At 46.9% G+C, this 27,289-nt stretch overlaps 1 protein-coding gene across 1 annotated transcript in view; it reads right to left on the bottom strand.

Annotated features, from left to right (window-relative positions):
- The window catches only part of T265_07312 (hypothetical protein), a gene marked incomplete at both ends in the record, with an annotated part of 21,004 nt that extends 3,138 nt beyond the window's left edge, over positions 1-17,866 (bottom strand). Inside the window, 10 exons of the mRNA XM_009172799.1 lie at positions 1,834-2,113; positions 4,673-4,795; positions 9,004-9,128; positions 13,193-13,318; positions 16,727-16,783; positions 16,822-17,213; positions 17,252-17,321; positions 17,361-17,522; positions 17,557-17,633; positions 17,671-17,866. Coding sequence (XP_009171063.1) covers positions 1,834-2,113; positions 4,673-4,795; positions 9,004-9,128; positions 13,193-13,318; positions 16,727-16,783; positions 16,822-17,213; positions 17,252-17,321; positions 17,361-17,522; positions 17,557-17,633; positions 17,671-17,866 — 1,608 coding nt within the window. The remainder of the gene's footprint in view (positions 1-1,833; positions 2,114-4,672; positions 4,796-9,003; positions 9,129-13,192; positions 13,319-16,726; positions 16,784-16,821; positions 17,214-17,251; positions 17,322-17,360; positions 17,523-17,556; positions 17,634-17,670) is intronic.
- Positions 17,867-27,289: the final 9,423 nt, after the last annotated feature.

Genomic DNA, 27,289 nt, shown 5'->3' with positions numbered 1-27,289 from the left:
ATTTAACAGTTCCCTTCATCTTGACAGAAACAAACAAAGACCTTAGACATTGTATGATTAAAGGGAGAATGATCTTAATCAGCCGGCTGATTAGCTGGAAAAACAGCCTACTCGTTGTCAGTTTGGTTCCTAGTTTCAACATGGTGTCGGTCCTTGCGTGCCAGCTGTTGGTAAGCGTCATAAATACGTCACGAATAATAAGTGTGTAAACTAAGAAAGTTGTAGAGAGTTAGATGTAGCTACTTTCATGTGAGACTTTCCCTGAGCAAAGACATCTCCCACGTCGTCCTGATGACGCAATAACTGCTCCCTGGAATATAGTTGGAGTGCAATTCAAATGTGCATCATATATATATATATATATATATATATATATCGCTTGGACGACATAAGTGTCTCAAACCAGTAAACGCGACCAGAACCTCATAGATGCATGCATTCATTTCATCTGCCACGCTGCAATAGAAATTTAGCTAATTTCCTAATAAGTGAAACGGTCTACAGCTTCGTGTGCCTCTTTGTATTGAACGTGGCGTGTTCAGTAACTGGATATCCAGTAGTACGACCTTACACACTCTGGGCGCAAAGCGTGTGCCAAAGGACGAGAGAGCGGGCCCGTTCATCCAAAATATCTGCGCTTTCCTCTCTTCGAAAATGGGGAAAGTGTTGGTATATTCCAGATCATCGGGATTTCGTCTGAAAACCATGGTTTTGAAAACCGTCCAGAGTTCGTCTCATTATCCCGCCGATCACGAAATAGTCCAATAATGGAAAAAGTGCTCTTTTTGGGCGCTTTGTGGAAGCGCTCCGTATACTGTCACGTGCCCACATAACTTAGTATCCTGAAAATATTCTGGAGCACTCCTTGCTGAGCAAGATCAGCTGAGTCCAACGCGCCTTGAAAATCCAGGAGCACTGAAACTTCGGGTCGTTTATAAGTTGTTCTGGCTTCCGACGGAATGTGAACATATGGACAAAGTAAACACCTACCAAGCCAGAATCCCGCTTGCTGATTTCACATCAATGTTTCACGGGCGAGATGGGGCAAGATGGCCGAAGTGGTTAGAGCGCGGGCGGATAACCTGAAGGTCCGCGGTTCGAATCCGACCTCCGCCACTCGACTTCCCCTGTCTAGGCTTGGGCAACCTGGCAGTATCCCAGCCCTCGTGCTTCCTTCCTTCGGGCTACCGTACGGCGACCAAGGGCAAGCGACGCGAAAGGTGTGAGTCAAGCCGATCCCTCTGCAATTGTCACGTTCAATACGGGTCCTCTTTTGAGAAAGCGCACAGATACCGGTTCTCTGCAGCAGTGTACGCCACTTATCCATTCCAAAATGGAGGTGAATGGATCAGACTGAGGGCGTCACCTGCATTCTTGAACAATATGGAAAATCACACGGACTAGGAGCTCCGTGTCGCTTAGGGGAACACATGCAGTCATAAACCTCCAAGGCCATAGGAGGTTTCAGGTTCACCGTCCAGGGTTCCAATGCAGTTCGATAAACTGAATGATTAGCAACAGGTGGCCACGAAAACTGTTCTTCACAATGCTGATCTTAGCGCTTCAGTCGTCTTTCTTAAATGAAGATAGCCGCACCTCTTTGATCCTTGATCGTATTGTCAACCGGTACTTTCTGGGAACCGGTCGCACGGATCAACCGAAAAATCTACGGTCATTCCCGGCATCCCTTGCCTTCTGGCTTCCAACCACTCTAAATTGGTTGCTACATTTCGTTCATCGTTACTTAGCTTCGTGGGGTTCTTGACGGTCGAACTTCCACCCATTGCACAGTAGAAAATGAACGCGAATATCCTATGTACAAGTGGAACGTACCTGCCAGGCGATCGCAATTTTAGAAATTTCACGGCCAGATAAGCCCTCTGTTCGGCGTGCAACATCTGCGCATTCGGTGGCGTATTCAACATTGTCAGCCAGTCGGATTCGTTGTCGCTTGTCCAACGAGGGTTGCAGAAGATATAAGTCAAAATAATGCCTAACCAATCGTTCCCGCTCTTCCAGGCCAGGTAGATCAAATTGGACAATTTCGTCCATCCGATCATTGATTGCCCAGTCAAACTGTTCGGGCTGGTTACTGGCCAGAACCAACATGAATCTAGAGTAAGGAAAGACACGGTTATTAAGAAATAGGCATCAGCACATGATTAGATTAGCACACAAGGGTACAGAAACCTCAAGATCCTGTCTGTGGCACCCTTACATATGGTTACGTCTTTGCAAGGTTGACGGAATCGATTTGTACGTAAGAGGCCAGCTCACTATTCGTATCTCCCTCACTTTGGTGAAAGAGACTTGAATGTACTATGGGTGGGGGAACGGCGGTTCGCTTGCCAATCTGAAATCCATCTGAGGTTTCCCAGTACGTGAAACAAGTACTGGCCACAGTTAACGTCTGGCTACGGTTAAACGGGCACAGATCATTGTGCTGGGGAAACTAGCCAGTCAAGTGAACAGTGCTGCCATAGTTGGTGACGTACTTATTTTGTACTTCTATCTCAGTAAGGTGTGAGTAGACCCACGTGAAACAGGTTATAGTCCGTAAAAATCCGTTAAAAACAGGGGTGTTGTTTAGTTTCCGTAAGAAACAATGATTATCTCAGCAAAGATCGATCATGGGACCTGACCATGTGGTCCTCTCCAAGCGATAATGATTCGAATATCTCGTCTGTAGGAAACCGAGTAGTCCTTGAGTCAGAAAATAATTGATTTTGTAAGAATCTGTCGCCTGTATGTGCTTCACAGTACTTTCTGTTTAGTAGAACCAGCCTGAAAAATGGGATACTAGCGATGTCTCTCTGAAGTTGAGACTCCTTGAAAGGAACTCCGAAGAGACCACAGCTATGTTGGCTCCATAAGGACTTAGCTTAATTTTCGATTTAGAGTGGGGCAGCCACAAGCTATTGGCGTCAAGGTTGTAGTAGCAGGCTAATGAGAGGTCTGGAATGGTAACCTGCGATTTCAGATGTGAAATACGCATTTTTCTTCAGAAAACGAGCAACAATCCTTGTGGTTCCGTTATTTTTCCACAACAGTGCTTTCAACATACAGCGTCCCGTGAAGCTTTTTCAACCGGGCCAAACGATCTGCGTTTTACTTCAGAGAGTTAGAAATAGCTCGTTCCCCATGACGTGTTCACCTAAGGTGGGTCGTCATAATTGGAGTACCATCCAGACAATTGAGCTTTCATCGAGAGATGCAGACCGTAGATCATTTCACACGCTCTTAGAGCTGTTTGGAAAAACTGAGCCGACCAAGGTTGATACAAACCCCAGAGTACAACTCATCATTCGCTAAAATACATAGAAGCCATGCGACCACCCATTTGGACAGTAAATTGATACGTCAAACTCGCCATTTAGTACCATGAGTATCTACTGGAGGTAAAAAACATTAGTAAACTTAGCATTCGAACATCCTGGTTCGCCACGGCGAGAGAGGAATCTATTGCCACGCAAAGCAGTTGTCGCATTTCGTGACTTCTAAAAATAAGTGGTTCACGGTGGGTAGTAGAAGAGCTAAAGTTCCGGGAAACGGACATTGCACAATCACGAAGGGAAACATTCTGCTTCCCGAAATGGAAAGTTCACCTACTAAGCAAGACCAGAACAAAAGTGCTTTGTGCAAATGACCAAAATTGACCTACGATTGTCTCACTATTCTATGACATCAGTGGGTTTTTCTGGCTACTGCTTTGAGGGGCTGATGGACTGCCTGGCTGACGTTGGATAAGCCATACAGTTTACTGAACCATCACAAATATTCACAAAAAAAGTTCACTGCCATCATTCTGTGATACCGGTTGAAGTGGTCCATTATAACTCTAAATTTATCGAATTCGAAAAAACGGCAATAAAGATAGACTTCATATGGTCGTCTTGGTTGACGTGACGCCGGCAAATCCATTGTGGACAAAGCGTCAAGAATTGATGAGCACGGTGAATACTTGTTAACATGTACATTGGACGCAGACGTGCAGGTGCAACGATTATTTATTCGGATAAAACTAGGCAAAATTGGATTTGCTTATTACGAGAACAAGGTACTGGATACCGTTCGGCTGTAGCAACCTTTCGGTGCTCAACTGCCATGTCACCAGAATGAGGCACAAGAGCTGGGATACTGTCAGGCCGCCCAAGCCTAGACAGAAGAAGCCGAGAAACAGAGGTCGGGTTCGAACCACGGACCTGCCGGGCAGTAAATTTGCGCTCTGACCACTTGAGCCATCTCACCCCCATTCTTATCTGCCGCTCACTTCAGGGGAGAAACACCATCGCCGTGGGAACACAGGCATCCCCGGAAGGTGAACTCCTGTGTCAAGGATATCCCGTCATATCCTTCAGAAACCGATTCACCTACGCTCTTTGAAAAGAACAGGTGCGAAAAATCACAAGCGTCCGTGGGTTTTTCGCCACAGCAATTATGACAAGCGATGTGCTAAAACGGCATCACCGAGATGGTGTGCAATATCTTTGAACATTAGGAGGATGCGCATAGGGCTTGCATTATTAGTATCATGAATGACCACGTTATGGTCGACTGTCGCAGTTGGGTAGTGGAAGCTAATTACCGGATAGCTTTTGTTACGCCTGCAGCACAGTTGAATGATCAAATGGGCAGTTAGTTAGCCCTGGGAATCGAAAGGCAACCAACTTACTTTTTTGACTGTTCACCGGTTCGATAGAGAAACGCGTTCAGTGTTGCTCGCAGTCCTTCGCTTATTCTCTCCTGTTCGCGTTTACGCAAAAAAGCATCTGCTTCGTCCACAAATAGCAGTACTCTGACAGCAGGAATGGAGTAAAATAATGGGTAAGTCAAAACGCAATTTGAGAAAACATCCATTTCTGAGGTAGAAATCTACATAACAAGCGTAAGAGGGCAGAATGTTTCTTTCTCAAGTCGGTTCACCGAGGAAGGTGGCGCCATGAAAGCAATGAATCATCAGCTAACTGCCTCAATAAACATAGATGGAGATCCTACAGACTCCGTTGAAATAAATCTCTACTGACTGTGGCAATTGAGAAACAACACCTGTTGTCGGATGAAAGGTGAAATACATCTAACGTGGTCCGTATTGGTCTGATTGGCCAGGGGCTGCCAGTTGTAGTGAGATTTATCCAGTCACAAGGCACAGCCGAAGTGCGTGTTGAAATAATGTGCCGGAGGCGAAATCGAATATCTGGGCTTGTTAATGTCAGAAAAATCATCAGGGACAGCAATGAATGACCAATGGAATCCAAAGACCTGTGACACAGCGAGATGAAATGGCAGATAGGACGGAAAACATGTAGTGCGCTCAGTTGGATCCATTCGAGAATTTGAAACTGGGTGTTCAAATGGATCTTAGATGAAGATAATCCATTTGTGATCTCTGTGATAAGATTGGCGTCAGTTACATGACTTGCGAAGAATATTCGAGCGGATACACATCCAGTGAACACAGAGTCAAGCAAGTAAAATTATACTATTCGATTCAGTTACCATAATATCTGCTCGGTTCAGCACTAGTCAAGCATAGTTTAGCGATAACCTGGCGAAAAGGGCATTAAGCCACAAATTGTGCACCAAGGAGCGAATTTTCCTGCCTGCTCAGGACTCCAAAACATACAATTACTATCTATTAATTTAATCCACATATGGTAAGGCCGATCCAACCGAAGACTTAGGGCTCAATGGATCGCACCCTATTAATGTGCACGTCATCAAAACGTTTAGTGGTAAAACTTGCTCGCTTAGAACATGCTGATACCGAACGGATGTGTTACACACATCACAAGGTGGGAATCTAAATAGATTGTCACGAAGGGTTCAGACATCTTGATTCGTCTGAATGCCCATGATTGTCACAGGTTGCAGAAGGCCTTAAGCCAAAAACATCACAGACGAGAGATTCAGCTGGGTTCCAGGTGAGTCTGTCATCAAAACCAAATTGGCATGCAAATAAGTGTATTCTGCTAATCCCCGATTATTGGTTATATAAAAGTGGACAACTGCTCCGCCTGGGTGAGTCTGCGCTGTAGGTTGTTTGTGTGTGAGAACAGATATCGATGACTGGAGTGAAAATGGACGAGTAGCAGTGGTCGAGGAAATCTGTTAACGTCACATGTTGCCAATGCGTCCTATTGTCCACTGCCTGCAAAAGGCATCTGTGGTATATGATTGCCTATTCTGTGTATGTCCACCCGATCAAGCGTTCAAGTGCAGAAACGTTTGCCTGTTCAAACAAACATGCCCCAAAAGAGTAGGGGCAACGTAGCCACCTCGGGTGTTAGATGCTTGAAACTCAAATCTCCGCACGGACAAGGAAGTGCATTATTGATGGGGCCGTGCAAAAACCGGAACCAAAGTTCAGGGTTGACCGAATCTCCACACTCCGTCGCCGCCCACAATTCTACTATTCCTGGATTTCCAAGGTGTATTCGACTCTGTTGACCGGTCTGTTCTCCTTGACACACCTGTCCACCGAGGAATGCCCCGAAAGTTTATGAGAGTATACGAAAAGCTCTGGAAAAGCTTCCTTGCACAAAGCGGTGTGCATCAGACATACCAACTCTCTCAGTCCCTATTTAACTTCGTGATCGATGAAATCGTGAGGCGAACGCTGGAAGGGCTCCAAAAGCCCGGCGTTCAAGTAGCCTGTGACGAAAACCTTGTCTATCTGGAATATGAAGACCATATCTTTCTCGTCTCCGAAGAGAAGCAGGCGCAGGTGTCTTTGGATGAGATGACCAAAATCATCTCGTCATTTCGTATGTACTTTGCATCCACAAAGTGCAAGGTTATGCTCCTGGAAATGCAGTCATTGAACACGCCACTTACAATCCCGGGGGACGCACTGGAAGTTGTGGAGCGTCTTACGTATCTTGGAAATTGTATTAATTCTGATTGTAGTGTGACAGATGAGGTCAATGGACGGATCTGCAATGTCCAGGTCGCGTTTGCTAATTTGAGAGTGGTGCATCCCTGAATCTAAGGGAATGTGTGTATCAGGCTACAGTGCTGGCTGCTATGTTGCACGGCTGAGACTTGGGCTGTTCGAGCAGCGCAACTGAGATGTCTTCAAGTGTTTGAAAATCGTTGTCTCAGGACCATAGCCCGTGTGGGTCGGTGTCAGCGAATCCGTAACGAGGCACTTAGAAAGTGAGTTTTCGGCTGAAGTGTCCAGCACTAGAAGCTGTGTTGGCTGGGCCATGTAGTGCACATGGCGGACCATCGTTCGCCAAAGAGTGCTATTTTCCGTGCCCAATTCAGAGTAACCGAGGCAGGGGGTGGTCAGCACTTGACCTGGCAGAAGGGCGTTGTAGTAACGGTATTTTCCTCAGCTTACTTTTTGATCTAAGCCTCTCAAGTTACCGTTCACGTCAAAACAACCACCAAAGGTGCATAACATATAGTAACGCCCAAAATCGAGTTGAAGACACTTGCACAAAGCTTCATATATTTTCTGGAAATTGGCGCCTTCTGGATGCGCCATTGGCAACTAGCATTCTGTCAATTTTGGGTCATGATTGGCCGTTGGGTCCAGACATTCGACCACTCAGAACTCGGCTTGATGCCGGATCAACAAGCATCCCGAACTTTTGGCCAATGTTGCGCGAGATAGGCTTTCCGGCCGTAGCAGCAACTGACTGCGAGCGGTCAAGCGGGATCTGTCTGGAATTCCGCCTAACAGGTGTGAAAGATATTACAAAACTTTCGGGCGTCGATTACATCTTGCGGTCAAGCGGGACAGACATCTGGAAAGCGAATAAACCGGCCGGAAAACATAGAACATTTTCTTTGGCGACAGTGAACAGCTACATCAAGCGTTTGTTACCAAAAACCAGTTACGTTAGCGGTCACTTGTGAATACACAAGTGACCACTGCAGGCAGCGGCAATCCGCACAACGAACTGCAAAATCTCTCCCCAGATAAAGCCACTGAATCTGAAGATGTCTGTCTTGGTTTTAAAGTACTGTACCACTGAACTTTCTGTTCGCGTCTGTCATTTTCTCAGTCAGAGTCACATCGTAGAAGAATGGAAAACTTCCACAAGAGTACACCTACTAAAGTCTTCTTGTTGTACTACAAAATACGCGCGACTTGGCAGAAGGATGAGGTTGCGAGGAGTTTAGATGTTGTTAGTGAGGTCTGCCTTTTAGGGTGGGCACCACCACGCTTGGCAGATGTTAAAGGAAACGGCGGCTAACTGGTGTCAGCAGTTGTTATTGTTGTCAGTTTCCTTCCAGACTGCGCATTCTAAGCTGTGGGCACTTTAGAATGCCTACCAGTTCTTGGTCTCAAAAGATTCCCAGCAATTTCAATCCAGGCAATTGCAGCGAGATTGTGTTTACACATCAGTGTGGCTTTAACCATTGCTCTCTCCAACAATCAGGGGTTGCTCCTCAGCATAAATAAAGTATATGGAACGGCTCGTAGTCAAGTTATCCTCGGATCGGTTACGGCATGATTACGTGCGAAAAGTATTTTCGAAGATCCAGCGACTGAGATTTTTTCATCAGACGGCTGTCTGTTCTACCCATTTCTCTTTCATGATTGCTACTGCGTTGCCTTGTCTTGGACGACAGAGTCAGCGCTCAAATCAACGTGGAGATGATGCTGTTTCTCCAAAAGATCTTACTATTCCCATATCCTCGCTGTGAAGGGAGTATGGAATCAATTTCGTCTAAGTAATTTGTAGTACGACCCCTCGGTGCTGCCTAAATGACACCACCCTAGTCTAACCGCTACTTAATCATTGTTCCAGTAAAACGTAATTGCAGATGGCGTAACCAATGAGATGGGTTTTAACAGAACACAAACTGTAATGTCTTTAATAAACAAAAATTCCAAAAGGAATATGAAAAACGGGCCGTAAGCGTCAATTACACTCATAAATAAGGATGGAGTGTATATGGCAACGCCTGCGCGCTACACGCTAACTAACGCCCATCAAATTTATACGCATGGGCAACCAGAAGAAACTGACAAAAATAATGCGAACTTACCCCTTTTTACTGGTACTGGCCCAATCAAAGACTTTGTGAATGGCAGTTACGCCCTCGTTACCCATGGGAGCGATATCACCACCAGTAAGAATCGCGTAATCCATACCGGAGTGCCTGGCCAGACTCTGTGAAGAGGGACAAATCGAGTAAACAATCGGGTCACATCTCAAATCAACCTTGTTCTTATGTTGTTAATGAAAAGAGTAGAAGGCATCAGTAGCGAAAAAGAAAAAAGATATCCTGACAATGCACAACTATGTCCACGTAGGTCTAAAAACCGTAGAACTACGCTACCTGATTAAGTGCGAACTTGTCAGAGAACTTTTTCTCCTGGTCATGAATTTTGATCCACCGAGAAGATACACCTGCGACAAACTTATCGGTCTGTCTCATTCAACATTCAACACCACTGATCGGAGGTGATACTGAAAAAGCTGCGCTTCATCACGGTGCGACAGCTTGTGTTTTTCGATAAGTTCATTAGGTTATATGGCGTAGCACACACGAATTCTCTGCCACCATGTTCCTCAACGGATAGGTGAGTATATCGCACAGGCTAGTAGTGCATTCTTGAATGAGAGTTGAATAATGCCGAGGAAACTAGCAATACCACACTCTGATTAACCTCTATGAAAGAAAGTTGTGCAACCGTTTATGCGCTACGAGATGCAACACTGACGGAAAGCAATATCCACCAGCTAAAGTATCGAAGCTGGAGGTGGGCTCGTAAACTTTAGAAAACGTAAGTCCGATGAAGCTCCAAAAACAAACATTATATACGGCAGCGCTGATTTTGCCTGCTACGCTTCACTCTCTCAGGCATACGAATAGATAAGCCGAGTCCGTCATACTTTTGGATAACTGTCTGTTCGTAGCGTCCTGACAGTTGCCCATTGAGTCGCATTCTTGAGTTAACAGCCCTGAAAGACATCTTTGATTCTCATACTAACTTGAGATGATATTTTTGGGTCAGTTAATTGAGGAAGAGCACCCTCGAGTGAATCCCTTTTCCAGTCCAAGCAACCGAGAAAGAACATTTGCTTCCTCTCAATAAAATTAATATAAACTGATTGGAAAGTAGACGCACAAGGCGCCATTATGGTAATGCATTTCAAAACAGTGCACAGTCACAGTTTTCTCTTCAAATGACACCCTGTGGGTTCAGAGGTATAGAGATTGCGTTGTGTATGAGCTTGAAGATGTTCAGTTTGACCAAATGGCGACTATGTGTAGTTTGCCTGGTTTGGTCTACCAAAGTCCGTAACCAGAAACCAAAAGCGGCGCATGCTCATCATATCTCCAAATTAATAAAAAAAACAGGTGAACCCCGGAAAGCAGCCAGCGTATAAAGGCCCTAGCCGGGGCAGACTCCTCGCTGTTGCCTTACTACTGATTTATGAATGAGTAGCCCGTATTCTACTGATTAACAAAGTCGCGATTGATGAAGTGGTTATTTGCTTCGTCGCTGTCTTGATAATATCCTGTTTGAATTATGGATCCACGTATCACAATGGTCTTAAACCCACAGACGACTCCCTTCTATCGCAATAGAGGATTCGGATGGTTTATTAGGAGCTCGCTGAGAGATTGTCATGGGAAAATCCCGCGTGGCCCTGTACAAAGAATGTATTCTTGAGTCAATGAATATATGGGATGTACGATACTATGTCAGTTGTCCTCTTGTCCGTCAAGGTTGACAGTTGGTTCGTAGTCGCTCGAGGAGAAACTGTCGGCAAATAGTTTTTTCGGGGTGATAGCTTCGGCCACTGACCAATCAGTCGGTTTGACGAATTTGAACTAAATGTGTTTCTTGGTTTGGTCGGCTGCCGAATTATTCAGATAATCCGGGTACTTATGAATAGTGAAATCAATCTCACCTGCATACTCATCATCTGATGATTACGAGGTCGTCTGAATACCTCTCAACGACTAACACTTTGGGAAACAGGCTGTGGAGGAAGTAAAGTACGATAGTATTCATCCAGGCTTATATTAATGCTCACATTGTCCTACACCCAGATTGCGTCCAATTACTCGGTCTGTCGGGACTACGAGCATCCAGAACCGTGGGACAAATTCTGTTCGTACAAGGTTCCTCAAACAGTATGGACAGGTACGTTGCTCCGATGGTTAATGTGACCGCCTCTCAAGAAAATAAGGCAGCCCCTATTGAGGGGTTCTTGCTAACCAGATGGTCATATCTAAAATTGCTGAATGGTAGCTGTTTTCATTTATTTTCGGATCCTCCACTAAGACACAGGACATTGGTGTCTGTTCTCAGGTAGTCCAGTGAAGTAAAAGTGAGGTTAGTCTACGGTGTTCGCGACGACACTAACGAATTTAACACGCGAAGGCAGCCTAACGTGAAAGGAAAGCTGGAAAGAAGTCCGAATTCTCGAGAAACACACTCATTTGCAAATCAATTTGGTTTTTACGAGAGACTCAAATGAATCTTTCGTTTACGATATTCTACAACTTAATGTGCTGCACACAGGCCGCCTCATAATTCAGTTGACACGATATTCGGAATATCGCAGTATATTTTCATAAAGGAAACTACTCACAAGGTTGCTGAAGAGTTTTCAGCAACCTTGTGAGTAGTTTCCTTTATGAAAAGTCCGAGTTCTCCTGTTTGGTTATTATGATCATGATTGCGGACTCACTACAGCCGATAAGCACATGAGCTTTCCTTGACCTTGTTGGTGATTAATTGGTGTGACAGAAAGGTGAGGGTAGTAAGCTCGAATTCACGGATAAGGTATATGCGAACGTGAAAAGTTCAATTGCAAAGGCTCGTAGTATTACCATATCATCATCATCATCATCATCATCGACAGCATGACATCAGTGTTCAACACCAATGCTTCACTGCCGTACAACCATGACTTATTTGAAAGCCTTATTGTAAAGAAAAGAACAAAGGTGGACGGGGAAGGGACTTAGTGCTAGCTTAACACAATTATTCCGAGGTGCCTACACCTCCAAACATTCACTCAGGCAATCTGGATAGAAACTGACAACAAGAACGCCACTGACATCGGTTGGCAGCCATATCTTGTAGTGTCTCCAACCAGGCACCATGAATTGCACATACACAACACAAATAATGCCAGTATTACCATAGGAACACTTCCGAAGAACTTTCAGCAACCTTGTGAGTAGTTTCCATTGAGAGTATGACCGAGGTCTAACTAAGACCCTTTCGGTGGCTAGCTGCCAAGCTTGCTGGCAGAAGCACGGGGGCTGAGTTGTTGTCAGGTAGACCAAGCATAGACAAGAACGGTCAAGATGCCGGGGTAAGGTTCGATCTACGAACTTTCCAGTTCGCGCCTTAACCAACCAGCCACATCGAGCCCCGAAGAACGGCTATCTTTCTACAGTGTACTGAGCATCGTTTTTTTGTCAGCTGTGATCTGCCAAAGCAGTTCGATTGAGTACGAGTGATGAATGAGAATTAGGGGGCTCAGGCAATTCAGCGTGAACCAAAAGTTACTTTCGGATGAGATGAGTTAACTTCGCTGCCATTTTGATGAACCGGTTGCAGCCTATACCTCTGAACTCTTGATCGCTCAACTAGCCAGTGAACGAACCGACACGCTGGCGAAAAAAATTCGTCCAACATGCGTAAGCCCATCATTGTACGAACCGCCACCTGCGAAAATGAGGCGGCATAGAGTTCGTATGATACTGAGCTTAGAGTAAGATTTGCTATTCTGGAAAATACATCTCTCAGGATGCAAAACTTCGCAAATCTTCATAGGCTTCGAAAAACTGTTTGTGTATATCGCAGGGGAGGAGTAGATTTCTAATGAAGCGCGTGAACAATTTGTCTGAGCAGGCAATGGTAGGTAAGCAATAAGCTCAGATTTTAATCGTGACACGATATGCGGCAACTGACCACTAACCACGCAAACCACACCACATATTTACTGCTCTCCTAGATGAAGACTTCTTGGGTTGAGTTGCTCAGTACACCAGGGGGTAACTTTTGCTTGCCTAGCAGCTCTCGAAATTTGCAATTTGGCTTTATAAAAGAGCCAAACTGGAAGGCATGAAACCATGAATGACCTGACAACATAGATAGTTCGCATCAGACGATGCCACAGAAATAAAACACTTCCGGCTGTTAATGAAAAGATGGGACGAGGTTAAATAACGGATTAGCGGAAAGTTCAATACTATGGCCTACCTTGGCGAACATAGTCTTTCCGGTGCCTGGGGGACCCGCCATAAGCACATTACGATAGAAACCACTGTTCGCTTTTGTGTGTCGTGTTGCAATGGCAATCTTCCGTAGGTTAGCCTCCAATCCGGGCTGAAGACGGAAAGCAATATTAGCTTGTCATGGAAGAGTAAGTAACATATGTACGAAAAAGCACGCACATACGTTTGAAGATGGGTACCATCTCGAACTCGACAGTTTGGAGAGGTTTCGGAATAGAGGTAAAACCTGAAAACCTATTGGGTGTCATACAAGCCGTGAACACTATAACTGGAAAGGTGGAAAATGGTAATGTCAGCATTACTTAGGTGTTCACCATCGGCGTCTGAGCGCAACAGAAAAAAGCTTGATACACAGTTTGAGCTACTACTTTTGCATATCTGTTTTATCCCAACAAAAGCCTGAGGGAAATAACTTTATACGTTGTGGTTGAGAAACTCCAAGTCTGCGAGACTGAAAATATGGATCAGTTTATTGACTATAAGCCGTGCACCAGGGTAACAGTAGCCCCAAAAATTATAATCGATATCGACGACATCGGAGTGGAGAGGCACGGCAAATGATGATACGTGCAAATGAGATGGAAGAAAAGTTTGCAAGAGAGCAGTCGTCGGCTTAGATCGGAGTTGCTTGATTGCGAAGAAGCGATCTAATATGACAGACCTGCTCAAAGTGAGACCACTTTCACGGAGTTCAGGGAAGGCGCTCATGGAGGTTTTCGAGATGTTATAAAAAACACCCCTTCCTAGGATCCAGATGTTGTTCAGTGAGCGATTTTGCTGCCAAGTCAAACAAGGAACATAGCCACCCGCAAAATTGCAGGCCATGTGACGTGACGAGGTGCAAGCCAGCCAGTGCCAATGTTCGGAACCTGGTTAGCCTAGATGAAAAGTTCTCATATTGAGATCCGAATACTCGATACTTGATACTCGATCAGTGTCGAGTTTATCATGTAAAAACTTCAGCCCTCTTAGTACCAGTGCTTTGCCCCCCTTGTGGTGAATATTAGGGATCGTGACATAGTAAACTATGATAGAACATTCACACTTCACGCACTGATTTTAAGGAAATGTGTCTCGGATACTAAAACAGCGGGGACACCATGATTGGGGGCCTTCCAAGTCATTTTTTAGGTGATCCTCTTCGGTTCTGGGAAGACAATACATTCACAGTATTGGCTGCCAGGAAGTCTCACCGTTCGGGCAGAACATATTCTGTGTGATCGTGGTCATGCAAGCTAGTCGTACCGAAGCTAAAACACCTGGCATTCTGTCACCGCACAATTAGTTCTCAATCATTTTACATTTTCCGTATTCAAACATCAATAAAAAATGATTTTTTTAAGCTGATTGACAACGCTGACAGAGGATCGATGACTCGGAACAGCTGGCGTGGAACTTCTACTCGGTCCCAGAGCTGAACGTGCTCTGCTGGACTGGATTCCAGTGAATAATCGTCTTTACGCAGTTCGATTATCTACCTCGACGAAGCCCAACGGCACTCGGCATAAAAGTGGTGCCTGTTTTTAGTGTCGGCTTATGTCCCAACGGACTGCAGTTCTGACGCTGAGAAGGGTACTTTCTGACGAGAGTTATCCGGGCTCATTCATAAAGCAAGAAGTACTGACATTGTGATACTTTCGGGCAATAAGAATGCTCAAGTCGGTCGTCTGAGCTCCTCGGAATCACATTTGGGCGCTCGTTTCGGAGTCGATACTCGTCGCACAGATAACGAGAGCGACTCTTAGAATTGTGCTGACCATCAACTGCTCCTGGACAGTACGAACTTTCACCATTTACGCCGGCACCCAGTAATCTCGAGGTTATCAAATGCAAACCAACCGTGAACCCATTCGGGTCACGTGACCATCAGCCACCGGTGGAGAGTCACAATTCGAGACTGCCGTTCCTTCCGGGGCACACTTAAATCCGATCAGGTCATGGTGCCAGTCCCCTGAAAGTTCGATTTCCTTCAAACCTTCGCAAGTCAGCAAGAAACATACCAATCCAACATTTTCGGAGAACCACCATAGCTTGGCAGCATCGATCTGAGCAGGCTCAACTACTCTCTACAGTAAACCAACACTGTATTGATAGCGAGCACGTGGGTGAAGCAACGGTCAGTGAAACAAGTGAAAAAGATAGCTTATTGATTCACTCGCAGCAACGTCGACTGAAAAGATGGGCCGAACTTCCTGCAACACAGCCTGTGAAGATAGTGTATACTAGCGAATGGAATATAGATCTTGATCGCCCGTCAAAGAAATCAAATAGGAAACATCCTTACTGAAATCTGAGAAGGCACCAGGACCGGACGGATTGTATCCAGTCACGTTCAGAGAGGGCGAAGAACCCTTGGTGCCCCATCTAACAAAGCTCATTCGTGCGATATGGAGTGAAGAGAGTGTCTACAGAATGGGATGCATCGACAGTCATGTCTACCTTTAAGACGCTGCGCGAAATCCGCCGTGGTATCAGCCTGGTAGTTGTGGCACCGAAGGTGGTCTGGTCTTATCCTTCGAGGGTTGACTGAACACAGGACGAGGTAGATCCGTGAAAACCAAGCTGGGTTCCGTTCTGCAAGAGGATGAACCGATCACGTGTTCGCACTCCGAGAGATTGTGGAACAGCGACACTGCTTCCAGCAACCAGAAATAGCGGTCTTCCTTAGCTTGAAACCTGCCTTTGACTCAGCGGACCGTCAGACAATATGACAGTGTCTATAGATAAAAGGTATCCCCTGTAAATTCTTGACCTACTCTACGCTAGCTCCCGCAGACGTGTGAAGGTCTATGGAAAGCTCTCGCCTGAATTCACTACACCAAGTGGAGTCAGGTGAGGCTGTTCTCTTTTACCTTTGATGTTCAAACTCGTCATTGATACGATTATGGAACTCTCACTCCCAGCCTTCAATGTCTGGAACCTCGAAGTTGCTCAGTGGTTAAGGCGCGAACTTATGACCATAAGATCCGTGGTTTGAACCCAACCTCTGCATTTCGAGGACCCCGAGACCGGGCAGACCAATCGTTGAAGAAATCGTCAGAGAGGGTCAAGTCGTGGTCTCGGTGGTGCTCATGCATTCAAGCTGTTGCCTCCAATTCACAGCTTTCCCTCCCGATCTCCAAATGAAAATTTCACTGACGCCTGTATTTTTGCATCAAATATATCAGCTACCACTCATAACGCATAGCTACCTATCCCACTTCGTTTAATCATCGGCGAAGGAACCTGTGACACCTATAACTACTGTATGGTAAGTACGCGGTTTTTTTACAACTACTGATGAAGATGGTGTTCAGAGTCTATCCGGAAGTTCTAGGCCTGAGCTAGAAACAAGTGTGATCAGTCAGTATCCTGTGAGATGTGGGTTATTGAGAGATTATTTACTAAGTTACTGTTACTTCCTTGACCTAGTGGCGTACAGCTGAAAACCGTCGGAATCTACCAAAAAGTAAGAGATTCACTAACGTAACCATGCAAAATTGAATTCGATTTAACTCACCTGGAGGATAATACCCGTTAGAGGATCAGAAGGGCGAGAGAACATCCGCTTTGTTGTCTGAAACCAATGTGTTAACGAAGCTGATGTGATCCTACCAATATGGGATGCCGAACCGCATCGACAATATTCAACCGAGATGTATCACGAACAAGCGATGGTTTCCCTATTCGAGATTCAACAAGCCTTGCTATGGTACCAACCCCGTACTTTGCACCATAGATCCCACCAGCAAGGAGTGTAAGAGAACCAACAACAGTTGCGACTTTTTCGCGTTCTGAAATGAATGCGTTAAAGCCTGTTCCAAGAACAGATCCCGCGGTTGATATCGATTCCAGAATAGTCTGGCGGCGTTCCCTAGCTTCAACTCGTGCCTTTTCTAATCGGATCTCCCTATTTTCCCGTTCAACTTGCGCCTCCCCCCGAAGCTTGGCTTCAATTTGCTTCATTTCATTCTTATGTCTCAGTTCGGCCTCGTATTCGATGGTGCCTAAAGACATTATCTACAAGAGTAGAAGCGAAGGTTACTTCGTCTCATTGCTTCTTGTTTCTTGACGGACTCTTCTTGTTTCTTGAGGGCTTCATCCTGCATTCGATTCTGAAAAACAACCGCTTTATTAGACAGATTTGTTATTACTTGCAAAGCAAGCTGGTCTTCTTGACGTTTTCGAGCTAACATATCTTGATAATCTGCACGTTGTTTCTGGATCCTGGCTTCATCTTCCATTGTTTTGCGCCGTTCCTCTTGTTGCACCCTATACTGTTGTAATTTCATCTGTTCCATCGCCAACTCATATTCCTAGGGAGAATTTGATGACCATAACGTAAACTACCTTAAGTTTGGCCTGATATTCCATCTGTAAAGTGTCCTCATGCTTCTGGGACAGATCAAAGGCTTCCTTCGCGTGTTCTTCGAGAGTCAACAATCGAGAAATAGTTACACTCACTTGATGCTTCCAGCTCTTTGGCAGCCTTCGCAGCCCGTTCTAAAGCTGCAGAATCAAAGCGATATCTCGAAGTGGTATCTTCAGAAACATCCTGACCCTTGTTTGGAGGAGATGGTGGTGGTGGTGGTGGACCTCCGGACAAAGCAGGAGGAATGTCCGATGTAACTGGCTTTCCGTAGCCAAAAAGCCAGGACATTATCTGTATACAGAGTTGCTTCTTGGCGTTTCAAATGCAGCGCGTTAAGCAAGTGACTGAAACTGAGGAGATGACCGTGTGACAGGTGGAAATATCTCGGAGAGACTAGTGGCACAATCATAGAAAGAGTGAGGGAATGGAAGTTAAAAAAAACTAGGCATATCATAAGTTTGAATAAGAAAACTACACTCATTTTATGTTAAGATATCCTGGCGGTATGCAGACGTCCCATTAGGGAATAAGGATGCCGAAAATTCACAGCTTGGCTTGATACACATCTCCAGGTCCGAATCGGGACACTCAGATGAACTATTTTTTCGACTGCATGCTTCCCCCTCTCACGGACATAATGCTAAAACCGCCCGAAGTAAGGCATGTAGCTACATAGGGTGCGACTACTAGTTGTAGAGGGAAAATGTGTGTGGTGGTGTTCGATGTTTATGTTTCGTAAAAAGTAATGCCGTTTTTTTACATGAGTTTCCCGGATCACCGCACGAACAGTGTGATGGTCACCGGCAACCATGTAACCTGAATACCACGCGGGTGGCGATTGGATGTGCAAGGGCTAGAGAAGCAAACTGTAACAAACGGTAGACCTGACGGGGTGGGAGGATGAGAACGATGCTCTCCACAATGTCCCTGCTGTCTCGCAGTATGCAGTTGCTTGTGCGAAATCTAGATGTGTATCAAACAAGAACGTGTCGCGCTGCGGACAGCGCTCGCATACGAATTTGCATGTACACCTCGATTACTTTCCAGTGAAGCGCTGTTCATGCTAGGACGCCCCCGAATAAGCGACGCCGTCGACGCTGGCCCAGCCATCGCGGCCCGTAGCCTGGTGCTTCAACCACTTTCACATCACTTTCAGTGTTTGAAGGCAAAGTGAAAACTCTCATAGACTGGACTACTGTCAGTGGACACTCGAAATGAAGACTACCAATACTGGTACAATAAACCTACTGCGAGCGAAACCATCAACGATAAGGGAGTGACCATCTTGAACAAAGGAAAAAGCCTCAACTATTGGGCCAAATAGTTCGAACAAGAATTGTCATGGACACCAGCTATTACTCATCTGAAGCCAACAGTTGACGAAGAACTCTGGACGGTGAACGTGGAACCATCTATGGAATCGGAGGTTCACGACTGCATATGTTCTTCATACGTTTTCCTGAGTTGCGTAACGTGCGGACAAGTCGCTTGGCAACTGAAAGACTGACAGATCCGGATGTTAGACGAGCTTACCAGAATCGTCTTCTAGAGTCTCTTCCGAAATCTCCACCATCGGATGAGATTGGTACCCCTTTTCATAGTGCTGGGAATTTCGCCTGTGGCACGACCCAACCAGGCGTACCCAAGCACCGGTTATCAGACCGAACGGCGGCACTGCTTAAATCTCGGAGAAATATCCCAGCCAGTCCTGAACATAACCCGGTGCGAAGAATTATCAGACATCAAGTGAAACATGGGGTGCGAGCCGACCGTCAAGTATGGAGGACACAGAAAGCCAAGGAATGGAATGGACCTAGAAGCCCGGTAATGCCGGAAAATTGTTTAGGTTGATCCGTGCGACCGGTCCCCGGAAACCACCTGTGAGCGAAACCATCAAGCGCCAGAATGGAACGACTATCTCGAATGAAAAACGCCTCAACCGGAGGACTGAACACTTCAGACAACAACTGTCGTGGCCATCATTTGTCACTCATCTAGAGCCCACAGGTGGAGTAGAACCCTGGACCATTAAAGTGGAACCACCTACGGCCTCGGAGGTTTACGACTGCATATGTTCTCTCAAGTACCACTGAGCCCCTGGTGCGGATGACCTCCCACCCGCATTGTTCAAAGATGAGAGTGAAGTCCTCAGTCAGTGCTTGTCTCATCTGTTTGCTTGCATCTGGGAAAATGAGTCTGTCTCAGGCAACTGGGAATAATCGGCTTGGCTTCGTCGCTATTAGGACCTGCTCATCGATTCACGATGATAGTTGGAAGGTACGCCTGCTGTTCCGAAAACTTGGACCCGCAGAACAAAGAACCCACGTGACTTCCGTTTTGACGAAACAGTTCACACGCCTTCGCAAATATTCGGCCATCATCATCGTCATCGTCATCGACAGCATGACATCAGTGTTCTACACCGATGCTTCATTGCCGTACGGTTGCAGGAGGGCTGGGATACTACCAGGGCGCCCACATCTAAACAGGAGGACCATTAGGGTCATCAACCAAGGCCTTTGGTTCAAAAGCCTAACCGCAAGGTAGCGGTGTTTGGCGGGAAATGCAAATGTATAACCATTTCTACGGAACAAGTCGCCACATGTTCCAACCCCCAACCTGGAGGGCCAGGAGACTGTGTTCGTCAGACCTTTGACCATTGACCAACCTGGTATGAGAGACTGTGAGTGTCACAGGGACACTCCCTAGTATAGCTCAATGGACCGTTGAGGTGCGCAAACCGTCACACCACGATAAGGTCCAGTCTCTTCGTGACAAACACTTCGACCAGCAGATGTCAATTTTCAACATCCGTCATCGATGCCTGAAGCTGCTGAAAAGTGATGCGGACGACTTTCTCACTAATTCCGGCGTCGTGAACCGGGAATGCGAACGGTTCAAACTCGGATCGTTAATGGAAGATCAGTTCAAGTCGCTAATTTTCATATACGGTCTGCAATCCCCGGAGGATGCAGATATCCGCACCCGAATCCTCAGCCGCACCGAGCAGGACCCATCAATGACGCTGGGGACCATCACATCGGAATGTCAGAGATTGCTTAACCTGAAGCATGACACCGTAATGGTCTAACTTGGGGGATCATGGCGGTTCCGATGTTCATGCAATCCATCAAGCTACGCAACAGCCTGGCCCTGTTAATTCCGGCCCAACCAAATTGGGCTCACAGTATTCTGGTCCGAGGTGAAACAAAGGCCCAAAGAAGATACCACCTTCATAATGTTGGCACTGTGGAGTCTGGCACTTCGTCAGATTCTGTCCCTACAAGCAGCATCGGTCCGTGGGACACAAAGATGGGTATTGGCGGTCACGGATGCATAAGGCCTCTGGTGCTTCAAAGCCGTCATCAGTCGTCCGTACATAACCAAAATCGAACCCTGTTGGCTCCTCTCTCAGTTTGCTGGATACTTTCCAGATCAACACCCCAGTATCTCGCAATCACTGTCAGTGGTCACTCAGCACGTCTGCAGTTGGACACTGCGCCGGACATTGCCATCATTTCGGAGAAGCTTTGGCGCACGCTCGGGCAACCTCCGATCAGACAAGCAGCTCGAACTGCTACCAGTGCCTCAGGTGGAGAGCTAAAACTTTCCGTTGAGCTTTAACGTTGTGTATCTTTTCGGGGAACTACATTCGTGGGGTCGTGTTACGTAATGGCAGCTGAGTTGAACCTACTGGGTCTTGATTGGTTCGGTCGCTTGGGGTTAGCCGACATTCCACTCAGCGTCATTTGCAATACAGTTGTCTCCCAAGGTGCATCCAGATCATGCATCTGACTTTATCAAGCGACTTCCAGTTGTTTTCCAATCCGGTCTTGGTCAGTGTACTGCGACACAAGCAGTCCTCCACCTCCTGCTGGGTGCTCTGTCAGTCTTCCGTCCAAAGAGATCAATCCCGTACGCTTCCCTCCCACTGGTAGATACCGAACCTTAACGGCTGGAACAACAACGCGTTCTGTCCCCTGTATCCTACTTCTCCTGTGCAGCACCACTCGTCATGGCGAAGAAACCCAGCAGTGACATCCGCACATGTGCCGATTTCTCAACCGGCCAAAATACAGCTCTCCAACAGCACCACTATTTATTACCAGCGCCCGACGGTCTGTTCACTGTTCTGAACGGTGGAAAGCTCTAAGCGTAAATTGACCGTGCTGAAGAGTATCTTCAAGTTGAAGTAGCACCAGAATTACACCCGTTGCTGATAATCAAAACACCACGGGCTGTATCAATACACCCGTCTACCGTTTGGCGTCGAAACTGTCCCAGCAGTTTTCCAGTAGTTGATAGACACCATAATTTCTGGCATTCCAGGTGTGATCGCATACTTGGACGACGTGCTGATTGTCGCTGTTTCATCCGAAGGGCTTATTGATCGGATCAATACCGTCTTGATGCGCATTCAGGACAATGGCCTCCGCCTCCGTCCTGAGAAGTGTCAATTCTTCTTGACAACAGTAAAGTGTCTTGGTTTCATCTTTGATGTCTCTGCGGCATTCTTGCCTTCGCTCCCCGGCATTCGACCCCCCACTAAATCACTTGTTTGGAAAGGAAGTCCCAGGGCGCTGATCAGAAGAATGCAAAGGAAGCATTCTGCAGGCTAAAGTCGATGCTCAGTTCCGATGTGCTACTGAACCACTGCGACCCAAAGCTACCCACTGCCGTAGCAGATGATACCTATACTTTTGGAGTCGGTGCCATCATTCTACACGTCTTCCCAGAGGGATCGGAGAACATCATGTAGCGTCGAAATCACTAACGTCAGCAGAAAAGCGATACTGGCAGCTCGCCCGCGTCGCTCAGTTCTAAATCATGTGATAGTTAGACTGTTTTCCGAGCATGACGGTACCCGATGAGCGCACCGGCTAGGTCTACACGACTGGCGGAGAAACGTTCGCAAACAAAATGGCAAGCCCGATGAACAGATCAACAGATACCTGATCTATCAGCAAACTATCCCAAATCCAAAATTCCGGAAAATAATCCAATCAGTGGGCGTAAATACCGTAGATAAAGTTTGTCACCCAAACGGATGCCTCCTGGTCACATCCTAAGTAAATAAAGAAATACTGTTGTAAAGGGGGACCCTAACCTAAAGCTTTCACCTTGTGGTGATGAACAGGTGTCAGTGCTGTAATGGGCGTGCCGACCACTGGTTGGAACTGCACTACTCAAGATACAATGCTAACAAAGTACAAGGCTAACGGGCGTCAGCCGGACGAATAATAGCGAGTCCCCGTATTACGAAGCAGCATGGATCCCAAGTCATACTGTCCTCTGTGATGCGAGTATGAATGCCTTCAGGTGACCTACATGTTCATATGTATGGAAGCAGCGATGCTGCGTTCCTCCAAGAAAGAACAGGTTAGAAATGTCGAAGGCAAAGAAAAACAACCTATACAATGCGTGTTCTAATATTATTGGTGCTGGAAACCAGACTACTAACGCATAATTTAGCACAGGACGACTGTTCACTAGTAAAATGGGTTACCAGATAATGCATGTGTACACTACAATTTCTCCTAGCACTGCAAGAATCAGCTGGAAACGAACGGGAATGAAATGTCACTGAAATAATATGGCACATCGCAAAATAGTCGGGACGCAACCGTTTAGATGTAACACCGTCAGGTGCCTGGCTGCCATGACAGCCGAAGGAAGCACGAGGACCGGGATACTGCCAGGTTGCCCAAGCCTAGGCGAAGGAAGTCGTCATAACACCAACTGCCGCTAACTGGCTCCATTTTTTATTCTAACTACACTGGTTTAGCATTGAAACTATTTTCCGAGGTATGCTAACACCAGTCCAATTAAGAAACCGGGAATTGACGAACCTAACTAAGGTCTCCTCTCCCTCTCTCTACAGTCGTCTGGAAAACGTGGTAGGAGAATCCAGCGTGTGTAGCGTGGGTAAATCGACCAAGTTCGTATACACAGGGTTAACTCAGAAACAGCTGCACGCGGAGACAGCAACCGCGACGCAGATAGGAAGGCAGAACGACCGCGGCGCAGAAACACGTGTACTCGACCACGGAAACCGACAGTGTATATGTATATCGAAAGCTCAACGCCACATAAGAGGTTACAATTGGGATACTGTTTGTCGGGGCTCGGCGGGGACAAAGTTGGACCCATTGGCCGCACAATGTCCTCAGCTGAAAAACCATCCTAATCTACGTTCATATTTCTTCAGCTCATCAAATTTCATTGTTCGCTGAAGCAACCAACTGCTCTGATGGAAAAGTCTGGTGGACAAATTTCCCAGCATCGCTGAGCCCCCAAGATGCTTAAATGGGGCTCAAAAGTTTGGACTGGTACTCTGAACTCGATTGCCTGATTGCTTTAGTCTGTTAGGGACCCCTCCTAGCTTTCGAAATTACAATTCCGTTGTGCGAATACTGGACGCCGGACACGTTTAGCTTCAATTACACTACACGTGTGTAATGGGTCAAAATCGCACAGTCGACGAGAAACCGCGTGGAGCTGAACCGGGACGTAAATGGGCGGATGTTAGCGAACACACAAACGACGAGGGATGCACGGAAACGGGAGATGTTCAGTCAACCGGCACGCGATCCAAACACACAACTAAGAACAACACTGACGGAACACGAACATATATTCCAAAACAACGGAAGGGGCGGCGTCCCCACGAACGGGCGACAAGCGAAACGGATGTGTGTACAAGTCAGAACCGACGAGCGTCAGCCTGGCAAAAGAAGTCAACAGAAAAAGTGCTGTCATTGATGAAAGTCACGCGTTCCTTTTTCATATCGAGGTCCAGGGAATGGGAATCTACCTGGAAAAGAAAGAAATAGATAGAAATATCTTAGGTGCGCATTTAAAATCATCAGGAGAGTTTCGGTTCTGTTACATTGCTCCCCGTCGACAAAGGCACTGTCCTCAGTGCCTCATTGTGGCATAGAAACTGTTGAGTCTCCTGGTGCCGGGACCGCAACGGTGTTTTCGGCTACCGGGAGTGCACCCGGGGGGACTGAAATCAGATCGGTGTTTAAGGGATCATAAGAGTTTGCTGGTTTGAGTTGGTTGTAATGCACAGATATGACATCCGCGTTTGGTGTGTTCACATCCCGAAGCACATAAGTCAGAGGAGGTCTCCTGAGTACGACGACGTATGGGCCTTTCCATGGATTATGAAAGACAGCTGACATACCAGGGGGAGGTCTAGGCCTGTGTAACCAAACGAGATCTCCTACTTCATATGCTCCTTCTCTCGCTTTATTGTCATACTGTTGCTTCTGTTGCCTTTGGGCGGTATTCAGGTGCTGATACGCCGTTCTGTGTGCTGCACTGAGAGTCTTCCTCAATTTTCTTCCGTACTCGGTTAAATTTACTTCTTCGGTGGGGGCTAGGGGTGTCATTATTTCTGCCGGCAGACGGAGTTCTCTCCCAAACGTGAGCAAGGCCGGCGTGAACCCAGTAGACGTGTGCGGGGTGCCTCTGTAAGCCAACAAACATTGTGGTAGGACGTCATCCCAATGACCACTGTGTAAGTTATTAATAAACGTACGTAAGATAGTTTTGATTGTGCGGTTTGTCCTCTCGACCAGTCCATTGCCTTGGGGATGATATGGAGTTGTTCTAGTTTTCCGTATCCCCAAGAGTGCGCACATTTCGTGAAATAATCCACCATGACAAGGATATAACGATTACCTTTGTTGGTTGTCGGTAAGGGACCAATGACGTCGACCCCGATACGGTGGTTTGGTCCTTGCACTTCTATGGGCTGGAGCGGTGCTTTCGCCGATGGTGTCGGTGACTTTATCCGCGAACACAGGTCGCACTCTCTGTAAAACTTGATCACATCTTCACGCAGTCCCGGCCACCAATAACGTTGGGAAATGGAAGACCGCGTCCGGTATTGTCCCGGATGTCCCAATTGTTGGTGCATCATACGGATCACTTCGGTTACCTCCGCTTTTGGGACGACTACCTTCAGTCGGTCATCAGTCTGTGTATACAACACGCCATTCACCATTTTTAGGCTGGACCACGCATTCCAAAGAATCCGCTCATCAATGGGTTTTCCCGATATCTTTCTACTGGTCGGTTTCACGCATCCGTGGGCTTATCGGCGGTAAATAAAAGTAATGTAGGGTTCATTCAGCTATACTGTACTCCACTCCATCGGATCCTGAAACATTGCATTAAGCACTTCAATGGGGCGTCTGGAGAGTGCATCGGCATTTCCATGGCGTTTTCCAGCTCGATAGGTGCATTCAAATTGGAACTCTTGTAGTTTTTCCTGCCATCTAGCAACCTGTCCTTGGGGTCTCGGAAGGACCAGAGCATGAAGTCCTCCCCGGGGGAAAGGAAGCAGCTGCAGGGAGGAACGGTCGACCAGTATGTTGCCGTCTTGCTTGAAATCGCAGCAAAAGCCTTCCCGAATGAATCACCAGCCGACCGAAACAGCTAGATCCTAAAACGGTTTCCGCTCGGCCTAAACAACGACCATTTGAAAGCGAAATTCGTACGTAAGCCTCCATTGACGTTAGCGGAGGCTTTGTCAACCGCCAGATCGTATGAAGCTCTTTGCCCTATCCTGCCTTCTTTACCGGTGAACGTAGCCGCGGTCAGCAGATCCCAAGCACGCCCCGATCCACCCACGCGCTCCTTCGGTTATCCTGGGCCACAATCAAGATGCCAGAGGTTTGGACGTCATTCGCAGCGCTGCGGACACAAACCGCCAGATCGTATGAAGCTCTTTGCCCTATCCTGCCTTATTCACCGGTGAACGTAGCCGCGGTCAGCAGTTCCCAAGCACGCCCCGATCCATCCACGCCCGCCTTCGGTTATCCTGGGCCACAATCAAGATGCCGCTACTGCCAAAGGTTTGGTCGTAATGCCCAGCACTGCGGACACAACCCTCCTGTACAGAGGGTCGGTGAGTCACTTCCCGTTAAATTGTCGCTTGGTTCGCTGTCCTTAAATGAGACGTTTTGTTTCCCACCGTTAACCGTTTTTGGTCTGCTCAACGGCAGGAGTGTAAGATTCCTAAATGACACCGGGGCATCGTGTTCGGTTATAGAGAAAACAGTCCCGTCACACGCCAGTGTCCAGCACCTAGCTTAACTTCCGCAGACGGGAAACCAATAGCTGTGTTTGGTCGCACAGTGGCTACCGTTAAATTAAGCGCTTTTGCTGCGATTTCACGCAAGACGGCAACATACTGGTCGACCGTTTCTCCCTGCAGCTGTTTCCTTTCCCAGAATTTTTCGAGAGACATGGGGGCCAGTTGGACACATCCGAAAAGCTCCTCCAACAGGGACCACAGGACCTTGGGGCGGGATGTTAACACAATACCAGAGGCCTGCACCTGACGAAGGGCGTCGTCATCAAGTAGAGACACCAGGAAAACCCCGAATTGGTCCGTGGGAACCGATTCCAGGAATGGTCGAGCACGGAAGGACCAGAGCATGAAGTCATCCCCGGGGGAAAATCTCGGTGGGGTAGGAATTTTGGGCAACCGGGATTACATTTTTCCTTCAGTAACTGCCATTAGTTTCTGCTTGGATGGAGAGGCGTATTCTTCAGGGTTCAGTTCCAAAAGATCACCACTGTCACCGGTTGTGATAGGTCAAAATCGCACAGTCGACGAGAAACCGCGTGTGGCTGAAACGGGACGTAAATGGGCGGATGATAGCGAACACACAAACGACGAGGGGTGCACGGAAA

This window comes from Opisthorchis viverrini (genome assembly GCF_000715545.1).
Source record: "Opisthorchis viverrini unplaced genomic scaffold opera_v5_165, whole genome shotgun sequence".
Classification (NCBI taxonomy): Eukaryota; Metazoa; Platyhelminthes; class Trematoda; order Opisthorchiida; family Opisthorchiidae; genus Opisthorchis; species Opisthorchis viverrini.
The sequence above is the reverse complement of the archived record's forward strand: the minus strand, read 5'-3'. Positions and strand labels throughout refer to the sequence as shown.